The 18,841-nt window shown below is 41.2% G+C and overlaps 1 protein-coding gene across 6 annotated transcripts in view; it reads left to right on the forward strand.

The window, feature by feature from the left end:
* Positions 1-18,560, forward strand: part of Creb1 (cAMP responsive element binding protein 1) — a 61,556-nt gene extending 42,996 nt beyond the window's left edge. For 5 of the 6 annotated variants that reach the window (XM_036173125.1, XM_036173124.1, XM_036173128.1 and 2 more), the window contains 2 exons: positions 135-285; positions 18,065-18,560. In XM_036173125.1, coding sequence (XP_036029018.1) covers positions 135-285; positions 18,065-18,209 — 296 coding nt within the window. In that variant the 3' untranslated portion in view covers positions 18,210-18,560. Of the gene's footprint in view, positions 1-134; positions 286-15,978; positions 16,009-18,064 lie in introns of those variants that run through there. The other variant, XM_036173129.1, reaches the window with a different exon arrangement.
* The last annotated feature ends 281 nt before the right edge of the window (positions 18,561-18,841 follow it).

Below are 18,841 nucleotides of genomic sequence, written 5' to 3' on the forward strand. Positions count from 1 at the left end.
TCGGCATCTACTTTTTAGCCAGAATCATCTGTTCCGTTTCCCTTCTAATCCAAGTATGTTTAGATTGATTGACACACACTTGAATTAAATTGTAGTGTTTCGGTATCTTACACCTTGTTCGTTCTTTCTTGCAGCTGCCTCTGGTGATGTACAGACATACCAGATTCGCACAGCCCCCACGAGCACTATTGCCCCTGGAGTTGTTATGGCGTCCTCCCCAGCCCTTCCTACACAGCCTGCCGAAGAAGCAGCCCGGAAGAGAGAGGTTCGTCTAATGAAGAACAGGTATAAATATTCCAGATGCTTACATGCTGCTGTGAGTCAAGTGTTGTCTATACGTTCCTCCATGGGTGCCTTACATCTACTGACAGCAGGTTCTCTACACTGATTTTTTTCTTTTTCCTGGTAGAACTAATGGATCTTGCTGAAGCTTCCATATTTATTAAACTACATTTATAAGGTAGCTAATGAAACTTCAGTCATAAAGTTGTTTTTTTCTTTAATAGTATTTCCACAAGAGATTTAATACATAGCTTTAATGAATTTGTACTTTATCCTAACCAACTGGGCAGGTTAATTAAACTTTGTTTCATAAGTAATATTCATCAAAGTGTCATAGTTTATTTGCATTAAGTTTCATTATAGTAAATGTATGGTATCCGTTTTTCTTTTAATGAATGCTTCCTTTTGCATTTTTTATTCACTTAAGATTTATTTATGTGGGTTGGGGATTTACCTCAGTGGTAGAGCACTTGCCTACCAAGCGGAAGGCCCTGGGTTCCACTCTCAGCTCAAAAAACAAAACAAACAAAAAAAAACAACAACAAAAAAGATTTATTTATGTATATTTTATGCATATGTGTGAATGCCTATATGTATGTATGAAGTACCATATTAATACTTGGTGCCCACACAGGCCAAAAGAAGGCATAAGATCTCTTGGAACTAGAGTGAACCCAGGTCCTCTTAACTGCTAAGCTCTCTCTCCAGCCCCTTGGTTGGTATTCTTTCTTGAATTAGAGTGTTGCTCTGTGGGCTAGAGTAGCCTGGAACTCTTGATCCTCCTGCCTCAGTCTGCTAAGTGCTGGGTTTACAGACCTGTGCTACTGTGCCAGGCTTTAGGGAGCATTCATTTTATTTACTCACAATAATAATTTACCATTCAAGCAATCTTTTAAAATAAATTAATTCTAAAATATATTCCTGACAGAGCCTTAATGTACAGTTAGTTTTAGTTGTCAGGAATTAAAGTGTCGATAGAAGCATCTGTAAAACATACATAAGGCTTTCTTAGGAACTTCCTTGCTTTCAGTGGTTTTGCCATCTAAAAACAAAAGGAAGTTATTAATGTGGAAGTGGTTAAGAAAAAACAAACCAAAACACATGCTCCGGGGAAGTGGCTCATTTGTTAAAGTACTTGCCACCTTAGCAAGAGCACTGGAGTTCAGACCCCCAGAACCCATGGGGAATGCTTGGTGTGGGGCCTGTGATTCCAGTTGGATGGCAGAGATGGGGTTCCTAGGGCAAGCTGGCTAAGTTAAACTGCCTGTTTCTGTAAGCTCTGGTGTTTAACAAACCCTGTCACAAAAAGACAAAGCTGGGAGTAACATCAAGGAAGATGGCCTTCACGAACAACAACAACAACAACAAAGTGAAAATAATGAGGTGAGGTGGGTGAGGGTGGGGTGAAATCAAGAGTATACAAAGATGGAAAGTATGTGAAATTCTTGTAGTTACCCCAAGAGTCTGTCTGTGTACTCTGATAAAGTAAATGAAACAAACCGAACTTAGAAGAAGATCTCACTTCAAGTCCTAACTTCACTCTTCTACAGCTGTGGTTCTGAAACCGCAGCGTTGAGTTTCTGCCCTTGAGTAAAGTAAGGTCCCTCCTTGCACCAAGAGCACTGTTCTCGGGTCAGGTAAGATTATAGTCCCATCAGCATGCAGTAACTGTGGTGGTGCTCCAGGAATGCTTATTCTCTTTGAGTAATTCCATGTTTCAGTGGGTCAGCCTCTTTGTTCCTCAAATAATCCTGTCACAGTCTTAGTCAATTATATCTAGCTCTGAGAAAGCGGAGAGCCCTTCTGAGACACCTGGTGACCTTTATTTGTGCACCAAACAACTATAAGTGGTTAAGCCATAATAGAAATGTAAATGCCTAACTTTTATATAAATGTATTTGAAAAGACGGATGAAATTGCTACTTACCAAGTTCAGTTTTAAAGTATTTGTTAGGAAATGGTTGGCCTTTTCTAAAGTAAAAAAAAGTACAGACCTAATTATAAAATTGAAGGCGGCGCACTTACTAAAGCAAACAGTTGTAAGTAGACAGTAGTCAGAATTAAAAAGGACTTTCGATTTTCTCTGTTGAGCCGTCCCTTACTGAGAAGGGTGGAGAGTCTGGGACCAGGAGCAGGAGGAGGCGGCTCTCCAGCTTCTTTCCTCTCCTCCCCTTGCTTGCATATTGGGGATTGACCTGGGGGTCATTTTCATGTTAAACAAGCACTCTACAATTGACCTGGACCCCACCCGCAGCCCTTTTCTGATTGTTAAAATGGTCTTGCTGTTATGCAGACTGACCTGAGTCCCTTTGTAACCTAAGCAGGCGACTTTCAGTCTTCCTATCTCAGACTCCTGATAGCTGAGATTATAAGCCTGTGCCAGGCAAGCCTATTAGCATGCTTCTTACCTGCTCAGCATTGCCCGTTTATAAATACCTGTTACATTTCACTTTCTCTCCATTTATTTCCTCTTCAGATTTGTAATTTCTCTGTGTTAGCGTTCTGAAAGTCACTGTGACAAAAATACCCGAGGAATCAAGTTAAAGAAGAAAAGGGTTATTTGACTCGGTTTCAGCAGTCTGTGGTCACTTGGCACCACTGTTTTGGGCCATGGTGAGACAGAACATCATAGCCAGGATCCCGAAATGGAACAGAGTGGCCCACTTCATAGCAGGCCAGAGGCAGAGAAGGAAAGAAGTGTTTGGGGACTAGTAGTGGATCTCACATCGTGAAAAGAGAGAATGGGCTCTCCCAAACTGTCCTCTGTTCTCCTTCCGTGTGCTGCAGCATACATAGGCCCCCAGTTACCTCCCGCCACACACTAAATAAATAAGTAAACGAGTGAGTGAGTGAGTGAGTGAAAATTGAAAGGTGATAGTGTAGGAAGTGATGGAAGAAGACACTCATATTGACCTGCTTTCCACAAGCATACATGCACATGTACCTGTACACACATGTGCACATATGAACATTACACATGCTTATACCACGCACTGATATGAATGAGTGAGTGTAAGTTGTTGTAAGTGATTGGAGATTACAACCTAGTTTCCCAAGAGCATATCATAATGACTCGTTTCCCTTCAGCTAAGCAGGTGTGAACCTATCCATGGATTAATCCTTGAAGGAGTCAGGAGCCTCATAACTGAGGGACTCCTCAGAGCTTTGCTGTATCAGTAGCCAAGCCTTTTGAGAAGTACTCCAGGTGAAACCGTAGCACACTGTGTTACTGTCACCACCTCCAGTACATGCCAGGCTAGGACTAGGGCCACAGTGGGGGTGGGAGGGTGGGGTGGGTTGTTTGGTTGGAGGTTTTTGGTTTTTGGTTTTTCAAGACAGGGTTTCTCTCTGTAGCTTTGGAACCTGTCCTGGATCTCACTCTGTAGACCAGGCTGGCCTCGAACTCACAGAGATCTGCCTGCCCCTGCCTCCCGAGTGCTGGGATTAAAGGAATATGCCACCACCACCCAGCAGGGCCACAGTTCTTATGGCCAGGCGGTGGTGGCACACGCCTTTAATCCCAGCACTAGGGAGGCAGAGGCAGGTGGATCTCTGTTGAGTTTGAGGCCAGCCTGGGCTACAGAATGAGTTCCAGGAAAGGCACAAAGCTACACAGAGAAACCCTGTCTTAAAAAAACCAAAAAAAAAAAAAAAAAAAAAAATAGTTGCCTACATGAAGTCTACAAAGCTGCCTGGTATTAAAAACATGGACTGTAATAAAATGCCTTTGCATAGATTTAGTTCTACTATCCATCAAAGGAACATTTTCCACACTCTGAAGTGGTTCCCTTTCTTTTCCCAGGTTACTTTTTAAGCTTTACGAGAATCTGACTTCTGTGACCATCAAATCACTTACATGTGTCTAGAGAAGTATGGGCTCCCCATATACCTCATAAGTCTAGTATGTTCTTGTTTAATTTTACCTCTGTGGAGTATCCAATTTTTGAATGCGTATTATCCTGTTCTTCTTTGGTTTATGTTAAATTATAGTGTGTATTAGGCACTCAACCTCTACACACAAACACACAATCTCTTCATGGCAAGATAAAATCTTATTCCCACTTTGTAGAGGAAAAGGAAGGTAAATATCAGAGAAAAGCTAAATATGCAGTCAAAGGTCCTGTATTTTAAGGCAGATTTGAACTTATGTCTGGTGATAAACCCAGTGAACATGTTACTTCCCTGCTGTGCCTGTAAGCAGAGTAAAAGCACTATGTCAGGAGATACACAGCACCAGGAAATAAATGTGGAATGCTTTCCTGGCATACCCATTTTGCTTAAAGAGTCAGAGAAACAGACTCCGATTCTCAGGTGAAATAGGAGGTTCAGGAAGAACTGACACTGTAGTGACCACTTTAGGCTGTACTCCAGACCCCACGCTGGTGTCGTCACACTGTAGTGGCCGCTTTAGGCTGTACCCCGGACCCCGCGCTGGTGTCGTCACACTGTAGTGGCCGCTTTAGGCTGTACCCCGGACCCCGCGCTGGTGTCGTCACACTGTAGTGGCCGCTTTAGGCTGTACCCCAGAGCCCCACGCTGGTGTCGTCACACTGTAGTGGCCGCTTTAGGCTGTACCCCAGACCCCACGCTGGTGTCGTCACACTGTAGGTGCTTCAGTAGACAGGTTAGGGCAGCGTCCACCAGAGTAAGGACCCTCGTGTACGCCGAGCACAACCTGCCTTACACTAGACTTAATAAGAAGAAATTGGGGAGCCCCAAATTCTACAGTGTCCAAATTGTCATTTATTCCAGAGTGAAAGTGTTTGCAAGCATTCTGTTATACAGCAACAGTCACAAAATCTCCGTGTTTAAGAACAACATGACTTCTTCCTCTCACTTCCAACTTGACAAGTGGGTTGCCATGGCTTGTCTTCATAGCTCATCCTCACTGCCAGCTGCTTCCTGGGTCCCCACTGAGGAGGAAGCACCCCGGGACATAGCCTTTCTGTGGTAACAAGGAAAGGGCGGTGCTGCTTTTATTTGTGCATTTGAGGGGGATGCCCGAGAGGATGGGGTAAGGAGGCACAGTCTTTGATTTCTCCCATTGCACTGCATTGGGAGTGCACTGTAGGCTTGCTCCACAAGTGCTTTTATCCCCGACAGGCCTCCCGGCCTACCATTGCTTTTTAAATCATGGCTCGGGGTCCGTTTGTGTTCCACTATCCAGCACTGGGAAGGACAGGCCAGAGTCCCTAGGGTATAGGTAGTGATTCTTCCCACAGAGAAGGGGATGATTCTGAGAGTAATACAGTTTACTATTACATAACCTATAGTATACAGGGATTTCAATAGATTTTTTTTCAAAGATGGAGGTAATAAACATTTAAATAGATTTGTCCTTATTAAATTTAAAAACCTTTGTTCCGTGAAGAACAAAAGAAAAAATAGCAAAGTAAACATTAAACTAGGCATTTTAACAATGTCAGGTTAGAATTGAAGATATGGATGCATATTTATAGAAAATGAATATGGTAAAAAAATTATGAAAAATTCTAAGCAATATGAATTTGATACTAATGTGCCTCCTTCCAACTGTTAACTGTAACAGCTTGCCGTTAAAAATACATCTTAGAATAGTCTTTGTACTTCATTACCCCACTCACATCCAGGTTGTTTGTGTAGATCTCATCCATTTCTCTGTCATTGGACGATCTCTGTCTTTCTTGGTGTCCTCTTACCTAGGTGGCCTCCCTGGAGTTGTGAGTAGCAGTCTAGTCATCTTTGTTTTACATCTAGTATCCTCCTATGAGTGAGTATATACTATGTTTGTCTTTCTGAGTCTGGGTTACCTCACTCAGGATGATTTTTTTCTAGATCCATCCATTTGCCTGCAAACCTCATGATGTAATTGTTTTTCTCTGCTGAGTAGTATTCCATTGTGTATATGTACCATATTTTCTTTATCCAGTCTTCAGTTGAAGGGCATCTAGATTGTTTCCAGGTTCTGGCTATTACAAACAATGCTTATATGAACATAGCTGAGCAAATACCCTTGTGGTATGATTGAACATTCCTTGGATATATGCCCAAGAGTGGTATAGCTGGGTCTTGGGGGAGATGGATTCCCAATTTTCTAAGGAAGCACCATATTGAATTCCAAAGTGGCTGTATAAGCTTGCATTCCCACCAGTAGTGGAGGAGAGTTCTCCTTGCTCCACATCTGGAGTCCAGTTGGCGAAAAAGAGGAGGGATTGTATGAGCGAGAATTGTTGAGACCAAGATTGGAAAAAGCACAGGGACGAATAGCCAAACTAATAGAAACACATGAACTATGAACCAAAAGCTGTGGAGCCCCCAACTGGATCAGGCCCTCTGGATAAGTGAGACAGTTGAATAGCTTAAACTGTTTGGGAGGCACCCAGGCTGTGGGACCCGGACCTGTCCTTAGTGCATGAGCTGGCTGTTTGGAACATGGGGCTTATGCAGGGACACTTTGCTCAGCCTGGGAGCGGGGGACAGGACCTGCCTGGACTGAATCTACCAGGTTTAAATGAATCCCCAGGGGAGTCTTTACCCTGGAGGAGATGGGAATGGGGGGTGGACTGGGGGGAACATGTGGGGCAGGGGTGGGAGGGGGGAGGACAGGGGAACCCATGGCTGATATGTAAAATTAAATTATTAAATAAATAAATAAATCAAAATAGGCTTGGGGATTTAGCTCAGTGGTAGAGTGCTTGCCTAGCAAGCGCAAGGCCCTGGGTTCAATCCTCAGCTTAAAAAAAAAAAAAAAAAAATACAAACCTTGAGAAAGGTTGTTAAGGAATTCCTCATGACTACATTAAACATCATGTATTAAAAGAAAAATAATGTGAACCTCAGCTGCATTATGATAGCAGCTAGAGTTTGTAACGTATAATTTAGAGAAAATCATAACCAAAAAAAAAAGAAAGAAAGAAAAAAAAGAAAAGAGTATCAATTCAAGAGCAGGTAGGAAATGATTCAGGTAAAGTAGCATAAACGGCTGTGTGTCATAAGAGTTTCTACTTTTGTTAGTAGTATACAACATTCCTGAACAAGTCTTTGCTAAGGACTTAATGGTAGATATCACTGGGAGTGTTAGGGTCTTCTAGGGGTCTGATGCTACAACATAGTCAATGAAAGATCAAGGGGCTTTAGGGACCATGGTGGGAGGGGGAAATGGGAGGAGGGACGAGAGGGGGAATCTGAGGTTGGTGTGTAAAATGAATAAAAAATTAAAAAAAAAAAAAGAATATTCTTTGTAGAAGAAAATCAAGTTACCAAAAAATTATCATTTTTGCAATTCACTACAAGTAAAAAAAAAAAAACCAAGTAAAACATGCTTCTTATAAATTTAAGCAGAAGCAAAAAGTCTAACTGCCTCTGACTGTTCCATCTATAGTATTAAAATCCTGCCTTGTCTCGTGTGTGTGTGTGTGTGTGTGTGTGTGTGTGTGTGTGTGCAATTTTTAACCTTTTATTTGAAATACTTTTAGATTTACAATAGAATGAGAAAAAATGAGTTCTAAGCCAGGCATGGTACCACAGGTCTTTCATCCCAGCACTAGGAGGCAGAGGTAGGAGGATGTCTGTGAATTCTAGGACAGCCAAGGATACACTGGGAAATCCTGTCTCAAAAAAACAAAACAAAACAAAACAAAACAAACAAATTGAGTTCCAAATGCTCTTCTGTCATTTGAACTATTATATAACCAGAGCACATTTATCAAAACTAAGAAACACATTGGCTCGACCTTAAGAAAGCTCTTAGGCAAGTGTCTATAGCTGTTGGGAGTTCAGGAGTGAGGTGGTTACATTATATCCAAGAAGTTAGCACTTCCCAGCGCTCCTCTGCATGCTCCAAGCTCACTCTCTCTTCCTACCGGCTCTCCTGGGATACCCCCTAAGCTTTGTAGGAAGTAGCATAGAGGTTTTATTTAGGGCAGAGCATTCAACAATCAAAACACTTTGTTCAGTTAGGAGCCTCTGTATTGACTGCTGCCCACTGCAAAAAAAGGTTAAGAACAGCACTAATCTATGGGTAAAAATAAATAGTTGGAAGTCAGTTTAACAATGTATGCCCATTCAGCCAAACAGCAGTACGAGATTGTCACATACTAGGGACATGTGTCCATGCCTAGGGACTGTATCCTCCTGGGTCATGGGCATTGGACCATGTTTACCCTAACAGGCATGAATTTCCTCCTATGGAGCAGGCCTTGAATCCAATCAGAAGTTTTCTGCCTCTTTATAGAACAGTCATGCCACTGTTTCACACACCTGTGGGCTATCTTGCCCAACAGAATGGTATTGTAACACGTAGAGTCTACCATGGATAAGTACCCTGGGACACATGCAACCTGTGTGTCATGGGTTGGACACATCTGTTTTAGAATATTTTTAAAAATTGAAAAATTTTAATATATTCAACCTTACAAGTTTTTTTAGCCCATGGTTAGGCTAATGTATTGTTTTTACCTCAAAAACTAATTTTAAATCTATTTTTCAGAAATGTGAATCTATTGGCAGTGAATTCTTCCCAGCACTGAGAAAATACTTGATCACATTTAAGATAGTTTTTTCCCTGTCTTCAGTTTTGCCTGTGATCTAGAAATGCCTGTGTTATAACTCTTCCTTTAACTCTACTCCTTTACCCCTCCCACATTATTGTCGTTAATTCTGAAGCTTGCGCCATTGCATTTCTAACACTTTGGGCTCTGAGATTTCATTCACATGTGTTACATGTTTGAGACCATGACACAGCCCTTGGTTATTTTCCCCTCGGTTTTCATTTTGAGTAGTTTCTAGTGGCCTATCTTCAACCACACTGACGGTTTCTTGAGCTCTCTCATATGACGAGATCAAAGACTTGTGACCTCTGTTGCTGTCCACCTCACTGCTGATATGGCCCTCTGATATGTGTGCCACACACCTTTTCTGAGACATTGGCCTATTAGTTCTAGTTACCTTGTGTTTTCTGTTAAGTGTTTCCACATCTGGGTCATAGTTTGTGAATTTGCTTGCTTATTCAAATCTGTTCAGTACTTGAAAGTCAGACATGAGGCAAAGGACTTTAAATATCTGGGATGGGTCATTTTTAAGCCTGGAAGTAGGCACATTTGTCTCTCTGGAAGGGGAGGGTACTGTTGGCCCTAGGGGAGGGGTTGGACTATTCGGTTAAGGTCACTGTCACTATACCACAGGCTTCAGGTGTGTGGAGAACTAGCTTGTTTTCAGGGTAAGGAATAGTCTAAAGAGCATTAACTATTTGATTTGGATTTTTGTACTGTGGCTTACATAAGGTATTTATATTTAGAGTAATTTTGCAGGAGTGTATCTCTCTCTCTCTCTCTCTCCCTTCCTCCCTCCCTCCCTCCCTCTGTCTCAAGATTACGTAACTTCTTTCTCAAAGAGCTGGACCGCACACATTTCTCTCACCTACAATGAGTGCTCATTGCCAGTTCCCTAAAGGCAGGGATCTTGCCTTCCCTTCATTCTCTAAACCTTTTCAAGCAGGGCGTGGCAGGCTCCTGTAATCCCAGCACTCAGGTCAGAGGACTGAGATGTTGAGGCGAGCCTGGTCTACTCAGCTAGACTATGGGGAAGAGGAGAAGTGTGCTGTCATACAGATAACTCACCACAGTTTGTTGTTCCTCCACTCTGTCTGCACCACATAGAGTTCTTGCCTTACTACCTGATGGGGTGCCTAGAGAAGAAAACGTTTTCTATATTCTTCAGAGGTGAAAATTACCCTCCTGGAAATCTCATCTCTTTTAGGTGAAGTGATAAGATACTTCACTGTTATCCAGTTGCCTCTATCCCAAGTGATGGTGTGATTTGTCTCCTTAAATTTTAGTAGCCCTCTTTATAACAGAGCAGGAGTAACGTCATCCTTTCACTCCATCCTGGGGCAAAAACCAATACACAGTTTTTGTTGGTGTGTGGAGTCCAGAACACATCTCTGCTGGTGTCACCCAGATTTCTCTCATTGGTCTAGAGCTCATCAAGCAAGCTTGACTGGCTGACCAGCAAGCTCTATGTACCCTGTCTCTGCCTTCCCAGTGATGGCATTACAAACTCATGGCCGCCATGCCTGGTTTTTTTACTTGGCTTTGGGGTCAGACTTGTGTCTCCATGCTTGTAAGACAAACCCTACCAACTGAACCGTCTCCTCAGTACCCAGGACACATAGTTTTTAGTTGAGTAATTAATGCAGATTAGGTCAGAAAGACCTGTGTAAACTGTGTTTTAGATGGGATGTTATTGTGTAGCACAGGCTGACCTGGTGTACAGTACACGACTCTGATGTGCGCTCTTCTGCTTTAGCCTCCTAGGTGTATCACCACACCCAGGTAAAGCTTGTAGAAATTTGTAGGCAGTATGGAAGGATTGAAGATGCTAAAGAAGGAATCAAACAATACTGAATTGACCTGACTCATTCCCACTTTTCAGACCAGCATCTTCCTCTGGGCCCTTAAGCACTCCACTGGCCGGCCTTTTTGTCTAGTGGGATGTTGGATTTTCTAAGTCTCATTTCTGGAGAAATGTCTTCAGTGTTCATGTAATGTTCACATCTGTCATAGACATATCACCACTTGAAATATCTAGAAATAATAACAGGCAGCGTTTTTTGTGTTTTACATATTGGTTTATGTATTCCTTGTAAAACTTTTGAGATACATAATATTGTCATCTCTTTTTATACTCAGTAATAAGGCTAAGTACTTTACCTCTTCCTTGCATAATTCGTGAGGGACATGTATATTTGCTTTACATTACAAATGGTTGGCTGTAGAATTGCTCAGTTTTCCATCTTTTACAAAACTAGAGTCTGTACTTCCAGTTGCTAGGATCATTGAACAATAGATGTAGCTTTTGAGTTTGTGAATTTGTGTTGAAGCTTACTAACGAATAAATTTTCTAACCGGGTGGTGGTGGCGCACGCCTGTAATCCCAGCACTCAGGAGGCAGAGGCAGGTGGATCTCTGTGAGTTCGAGACCAGCCTGGTCTACAGAGCTAGTCCAGGACAGGCTCCAAAGCTACAGAGAGAAACCCTGTCTCAGAAAAATAAATTGATTGATAGATAGATAGATAGATAAATTTTCTCTTTATCTGTTAAGATTTTTCTAACCTTTGTTTTAATCACTATAAAAAATGACACAAGCCGGGCGGTGGTGGCGCACGCCTGTAATCCCAGCACTCGGGAGCAGAGGCAGGTGGATCCCTGTGAGTTTGAGGCCAGCCTGTTCTATAGAGTGAGGTCCAGGACAGGCGCCAAAACTATACAGAGAAACCCTGTCTCGAAAAAACAAAAACAAAAAAGCAAAATTTAATATCTTGACTATTTTTAAATTTCAGTTCAGTAATGCTATGTATTTGTCATCATGGTTTAATAGATTTCCAGAACATTTTTATTTTGCAAAACACTCAGCCTAATGGCTCATGCCTGTAATCTCAGGGTCTGAGGAAGAAGGTTTGCTCTGAGTTTGAGACCAACCTAGCCTGTATAGTGAATTCCAGGCTAGCCTGAGCTGTAGAGTGAGATTCCATCTCAAAGCAAGAACCCTAAAACCCCCTCTGTACTTAACTGCCCACTACCCCCACCCCTATCCCTTGGCTGCCCTATTCAGTCCTGTGAACTTTTATTTCAGCTACTTAGAAGTAGATTTCTACAGTTTTGTCTTTTATGACTAACTTGTTTCAGATAGCAGTGTCCACACTATAGCATTTATCAAGATTTCCTTCATTTTAAAGGCTAAGGAACATTTCATTTATGTATATACCACATTTCTTCATCCGTCAAGAGACACTTGGATTGCTTTTGTGTATCTTGAATATTGTGTAGAGTGTTATAGAAACAGATATATAAAGATCTCAGATTCTTGTTAACCAAAGCAGTGTAGGTATGGGTTCCATTTTGTGGAGTGAGCCTAAAGTCAGTTCAGATATTGTTTGGTTACTGCCACAGACTTTGTACCACCATGGTCCTAGCATGTCTTGCATTCAGAATACCATTGTAATTTGAAAGTGTGACTGTGTTGATGTTAATGTTTCTCCTTTGGTACCTTCCAGAGTACCTTCCTGTACAAAAATAAAAAATAAAATAAAATAAACAGAAAATGCTGGAACATACACACGAAGACTCCATGTAGGCACCAGCTCACTTCAGTTTGGTCAATGAGTAAATGTTGGTTCCAGCAGTGGATCAATACCATCAGTTTATAGAGAGCAGGGCAACACACTGAGTTGTTTGGGGGTCCCATGGGAGCACTTTAGCCAACAACTCGGTTAGATGTAACCCAATTCCAATACTGGAAGCTTCATTTAGTGACAAGAGATATCCAGTTGGGGCTCTGTCTACTTTATTATTTGGTGATTTTATGTAGATTGCCTTTATACATGTATGTATTTTGGGACCCTTCTACTGTATCAGATTTCTGTACTTCTCAAATGGCCCTTGATTTTAGCTGTCTCTCCCCATAGTCTCTCCCTTGTCCTCTCCTGTCCCTCTTCCCTCTTGATCTTCCTATCCCAGCCACACACACCTCCACCCATCAAAAATTATATTCTAGTTTGCTTTCCAAATGAGATCTATCTGTCCACTGCCCAGTTCCTAACCTCTGTGGTTTTACAGATTGTAGCCTGGCTATCATTGACTTAACAGCTAATACATACTATATTTGTATTTCCGGTTCACAAACATCTAGGTTGTTTCCAATGTCTGCCTATTATGAATAGAGCTGCAGTGAACATGGTTGAGCAAGGGTCCCTGTGGTAGGATGAAGTGTCCTTTGAGTGTATGCCTAGGAATGATACAGCTGGACCTTGTGGTAGATCTATTCCCATCCTCCTGGGGAGCCACCACGCAGAGTTCCAAGTGACTGTACAAGTTTGCACTCTGGCCGGCAATGGATGAGTCCCCTTACTCCACATCCTCAGCAGCATGAGCTGTCATCTGTTTTGTTGAGCTTAGCCGTTCTGACAGGTGTAAGGTGGAATCTCATAGTAGTTTTGATTTGCATTTCTCTGATGACTAAGGATGTTTGTATGTTTCTCAGCCATTTGAGTTTTGAGTTTCCACTTTTAAAAATTCCCTATTTAGATCTATATCTGCACCTACTTCCCTTTTTTGTTTGTTTTTTGTTTTTCAAGAGAGTTTCCCTGTCTGCCCCAGAATTCGCTGTATAGACCAGGCTAGCCTTCAGAGATCCACTTGCCTCTACCTCCCAAGTGCTGGGATTAAAGGTGTGCACTACCACCCGGCTCCATTTTTTAATTGACATCTTTTTTTTTTTTTTTTTTTTTTTTTTGGTTCTTCTATATATTTTGGATATTATCCCATTATCAGATGTACAGTTGCTAAAAAAAAAAAAAAAAAAATCTTTTCCTATTCTATAGGCTGCTACTCCATCTGAATTATGGTGTCCTTTGCCATGTACAAGCTTTTTGGTTTCATGGGGGGCTCCCTTATTAATTGTTGCTCTTAGTGCCTATGCTAATGGTGTACTGTTCAGAAAGTCCTATGCCAGTGGTTTCAAGGCTATTTCTCACTTTGTTTTCTACGAGGTTCAGTGTGTCTGATTTTGTGTTGAGATCTTTGCTCTATTTGGAGTTGAGTTTCGTGCAGGGTGATGAGCATGGGTCTATCTGGACTCTTCTCCATGCAGCCACTCAGCTTGGCCATCTGTTAGAGACGCTGACCTTATCCCAGCGTGCATCTCTGGCTTCCTTCTAAAATCTGTAGATACATGTGGATTTATGTCTGCATCTTTAATTAAATTTCATTGACCAGTGTGTACCATGCTGTTGTTAATACCATAGCTTTGTAGTACAAGATGAGGCCAGGGATAGTGATACCATCCACAGTTTTTTTATTACTCAGGATTGTTTTAGCTATCCTGTTTTGTTTGGGGCGTGCGCGTGTGCGTGTGCGTGTGCGTGTGCATGTGCGTGTGTGAAGATCTGTGTAGAATTGTGTCGCAACTTTGATGGGGATTGCAGTGAATCTGTGGATTGCTTTTGGTAGGATGGTCACTTTTACTAAATTCATCCTACTGACCCATGAGCATGGGAGATCTTCCCATCTTCTGATATCTTCTTCAATTTCTTCCTTCAGTGTCTTAAAGTTTTTATCACACAAGTCTTTCACTTGCTTGGGTAGTTACTCAAGATACTTTATATTATTTGAGGCTGTTGTGAAAGGTGTTATTTCCCTGATTTCTTTCTCAGTCCATTTGTCATTTGTATAGGAGGGGTACTGGTTTTTATGAGTTAATTTTATATCCAACAACTTTGCTGAAAGTGTTTCTTGACTGTAGGAGTTTCCTGGTGGAACTGTTTGAGTCATTTATGTATACTATCATATCATCTTTGAGTAAATATACTTTGACTTCTTCCTTTCCGATTTGTATGCCCTTGATCTTCAGTTGTCTTATTGCTCTAGCTAAGACTTTGGGTACTGTATTGAATAGATGTGGAAAGAGTGGACAACCTTGTCTTGTTCCTGATTTTAGTGGAATTGCTTTGAGTTTCTCTCCATTTAAATTGATTTTGGCCATAGCCTTGCTATAAACTGCCTTTATTATATAGATGTATGTTCCTTGTATCCTTATTCTCTCCAAGACTTTGATTGTGAAGGGGCATTGGATTTTGTCAAAGGCCTTTCTGTATCTTGGATTCAGTTTGCAAATATTTTATTGAGAATTTTTGCATCTATGTTCATTATGTCTGTAGTTCTCTCTCTTTGTTGGGTCTGTATGTGGTTTGGGTATCAGAGTAACTATGGCCTTGCAAAACAAATTGGGCAGTGTTCCTTTATTCTGTTTTATAGAAAAATTTGAGGACTGTTGGCATTAACTCTTCTTTGAAAGTCTGCTAGAATTCTATGCTAAAACCATCATCTAGTCCTTGGCTTTTTATTTTGGTTGGGAGGCAGTTAATGACTGCTTCTATTTCACTAAGGTTTATAGGTCTATTGAAATTGCTTATCTGATCTTGATTTAACCTTAGTAAGTAGTATCTATCAAGAAAAATAGCCATTTTGCTGGAGGTGGTGGTACACGCCTTTAATCCCAGCACTCGGGAGGCAGAGCCAAGTGGATCTCTGTGAGTTCCAGGGAAGGCGCAAAGCTACACAGAGAAACCCTGTCTCAAAAAACCAAAAAAAAAAAAAAAAAAGGAAAGAAAAGAAAGAAAATTAACCATTTCTTTTAGGTTTTTTTTTTCAATTTGGTAGAATAACCATTTTTCAAGTCGGTCCTAAACCAAAAATAAAATAAAATAAAAACCTTTAGCTGGGCGATGGTGATGAATACCTTTAAACCCAGCACTCTGGAGGCAAAGGCAAATATATCTCTGAGTTCAGGGTCAGCTTGGTCTACAGCACAAGTTCCAGAACAGCCAGGGCTGAAAAACAAAAAATAAAATATGTCCTTATGAGTCTCTGGGTTTCCTCTGGGTCTATTGTTGTGTACTACTTTTCATTTTTAATTTTGTTAATTTTGATATTCTCTCTCTGCACTTTAATTAATTTGGATAAGGGTTTGTCAATCTTACTGATATTTTTCAAAGAACGAAATCTTTGTTTCACTGATTCTTTGTTTATTTCTGTTTTATTGGTCTAAGCCCTGAGTTTGATTATTTCTTGCCCTTTCTTCTTTTATTCTAGAGCTTTCATGTGTGCTGTCAAGTTACTTGTAGATGTCTGCAAATTTTTTTCTTTCTTTTTTTTAATATAGGCATTTAGTGCTATGAACTTGCCTCTTTGAACCACCTTCCTTACGTCCCATATGTTTGGGTATGTTGTTTATTCATTTTCATTCAATTCTACAAAGTCTTTAATTTCTTTTTTAATTTCTCTCTTGATCTATTTTTCATTCAGTAGTGCGTTGTTCAGTTTTCATGAGTGTGTAAGCTTTCTGTTATTTCTATTGCTGTTGATTCCTAGCTTTAATCTATGGTGGTCAGATAGAATACAGGGTATTATTTCAGTTTTCTTGTATCTGTTGAGAATTGTGTGTGTCCCAAGTATGTGATCAGTTTTGGAGAACATTACATGTTCTCTACTGAGAAGATATATTCTTTGTGTTTGGGTGAAATGTTCTGTAGATCCCTGTTAAGTCCATTTGGTTTATGATGTGCATTAGCGCCAGCAGTTCTCATGGTTTTTGTCTGGATGACCTGTCTCTTGGCGAAGTGGATTATTGCAGTCTCCCACTATCCAGATTTGAGATTCAGTATGTGGTTTAAGCTGTTGTAGTAGTGTTTGTTTTATGACTTTGGGTGCCCTTGTGTTTGGTATATAGATGTTGAGAATTGCAGTGTCCTCTTGGTGGGTTTTTCCTTGGAGTATGTAATGTCCTTCCCTAGCTCTTCTGGTTAGATTTGGTTTGAAGTCTATTTTGTCGAGTACTAAAATGGCTACACCAGCTTCCTTCTAGGAGTTCCTTTTTCCGTCCATTACCCTGAGTTGATGTCAAGGTGTGTTTCTTGAATGCAGCAGGATGGATCCTCTTTTCTCATCCATTCTATTAGTCTATGTCTTGTTCAAGTTGCTAAATTTTTCATTTTCTAGATTTCTCTCAGTGTGGGTTTTCTTTATTGTGTATTTGCACTCTGAGGTTTTGAGCTGTTGAATCTTTCCTTCCACTGTGTTGTCAGGGATGTCTTTGAGGGATCTGTCCTTTGTCGGTCCAGAAGGCCGTTTCTAAGGCCAGTTCTTGTGCTTCAGCTCTGGTGCAGTGCTCGGGTACAAGGTTGCTGTGCCTGTGCTGCCATCTGGGCGTCTGCTTGGAGGAGAATGTCACTTTAGGTGCTGTTAATATGGTCTTGCTTTGTTGGGAGAGTTTCATTCCTTGATTTCTGTTGCCCTCTGGTTCTTAGGAGAGTGTGGTTGCTCTGTGTTACCTAGTAGGAAATTGTTCTGGGATTCTGATAGATGTGGCCACTGAGGGTTAAGGGTAAAATGTGTATGTGTAGGTATTGGGGTCTGATACTTAGGAATAGGGATGGTCTAGGCCTCAGCAGGTGATCTGCTGCAGAACCATGGATGAGACTGGGGGATTAGATTTGGAGGAGAGGAGAGATGGGTAAAGATCTTCAGTTAGCCTGCCTGTTTCCCTGGTCAGAGTGGCCTGTGGATTCCCAGGGAGTGCCTGCTGGAGTTGGGATATGGATATAGTAATGAGTCGGGGAACGGAGGCTAGAAGGGGAGAGCTATGTGATCAGTGGAGATGGGAGCAAAGGTGTGGGGAGATGCGCAGTTAGCACACCTGCTTCCCACCAACCTTCTTTTTTGAGACAGAGTCTTAAAGCTGGAGTTCGATGATTGAGCTAGACTTTATGGCCAGTTCACTCCACAGATCCTTCTGTCTTCTGTCCCACCCCATTGTTGGCTTTTACCAGGGTGCTAGGATAGGATTCCAGTCCTAGTGCTAGTACATCTGGCACTCTGCCTACTGAGCTGTTTCCTCTGCTCCCTAAAACACTTTTTTAAGTAGTTGAAAGAATATGTTTTTACAGTGTGTGTGTGTGTGTGTGTGTGTGTGTGTGTGTGTGTGTGTGTGTGTGTATGCAAGCACATGTGGAGAGAAATAGAAGTAAGCTCTCACCTTCCATGTGGGATCCAGGGCTTCAACTCAGGTTGGAAATAAAGGCAATTACATACGTGACATCTCACCAGGCAACCTCAACATCATTTATTGAGTATTTATTGAGTACAACACTGACCGCTTGTTCATTTCAGCTGTTTCTCTGGAAAAAATTATATTCTAAAACTAGTGGAATGGAATTCATGAATACAAAATTTTTTGTTTTCATTTTTAGGGAAGCAGCAAGAGAATGTCGTAGAAAGAAGAAAGAATATGTGAAATGTTTAGAGAACAGAGTGGCAGTGCTTGAAAACCAAAACAAGACATTGATTGAGGAGCTAAAAGCACTTAAGGACCTTTACTGCCACAAATCAGATTAATTTGGGATTTAAATTTCCACCTGTTACGGTGGAAAATGGACTGGATTGGCCACAAACAGAAAGACAAAATAAACATTTATTTTCTAGACATTTCTTTTTTCTATGCGCAAAACTGCCTGAAAGCAACTACAGAATCTCGTTCATTTCTGCTTTTGCATTAAACTGTGAATGTTCCAGCACCTGCTTCCACTTCTCCCTCAAGACATGTGCAGCACCAGGAATCATGAAGAGACTTCTGCTCTCCGTCGCCCACCCTCCTCAAGAAGTAATAATGTCTTTATTTGTAAATTGTTGGGGAAAATGAGATCTTGGCTTTTGTTTTGTTTTGTTTTGTTTTGTTTTAGGTTTGGTTATGTTTGTTTGTTTTGTTTTGTTTTGTTTCATTTCTTTTTAATGATTTAAGGTTTGTGCTGAGCTCCATGATTGCCTTAGGGACAGAATTACCCAACCTCTTGAGCTGAAGTTATGTGTGGGCACATGAGGAAAGTAGGTAAGGTGCAGTGAAGAAGTGTTGATTGCCAAATCCATGTTTTTACAGTTTCATTGTGAATTATGTAGAACTGTTGAAAGACATACCCTCTAGTTCGGTGTTGAGGAGTAAACTGTCCACGGATGTTCTTTTCTTCAGTCCT

The sequence above is a fragment of the Onychomys torridus genome, chromosome 23, assembly GCF_903995425.1.
Source record: "Onychomys torridus chromosome 23, mOncTor1.1, whole genome shotgun sequence".
Classification (NCBI taxonomy): Eukaryota; Metazoa; Chordata; class Mammalia; order Rodentia; family Cricetidae; genus Onychomys; species Onychomys torridus.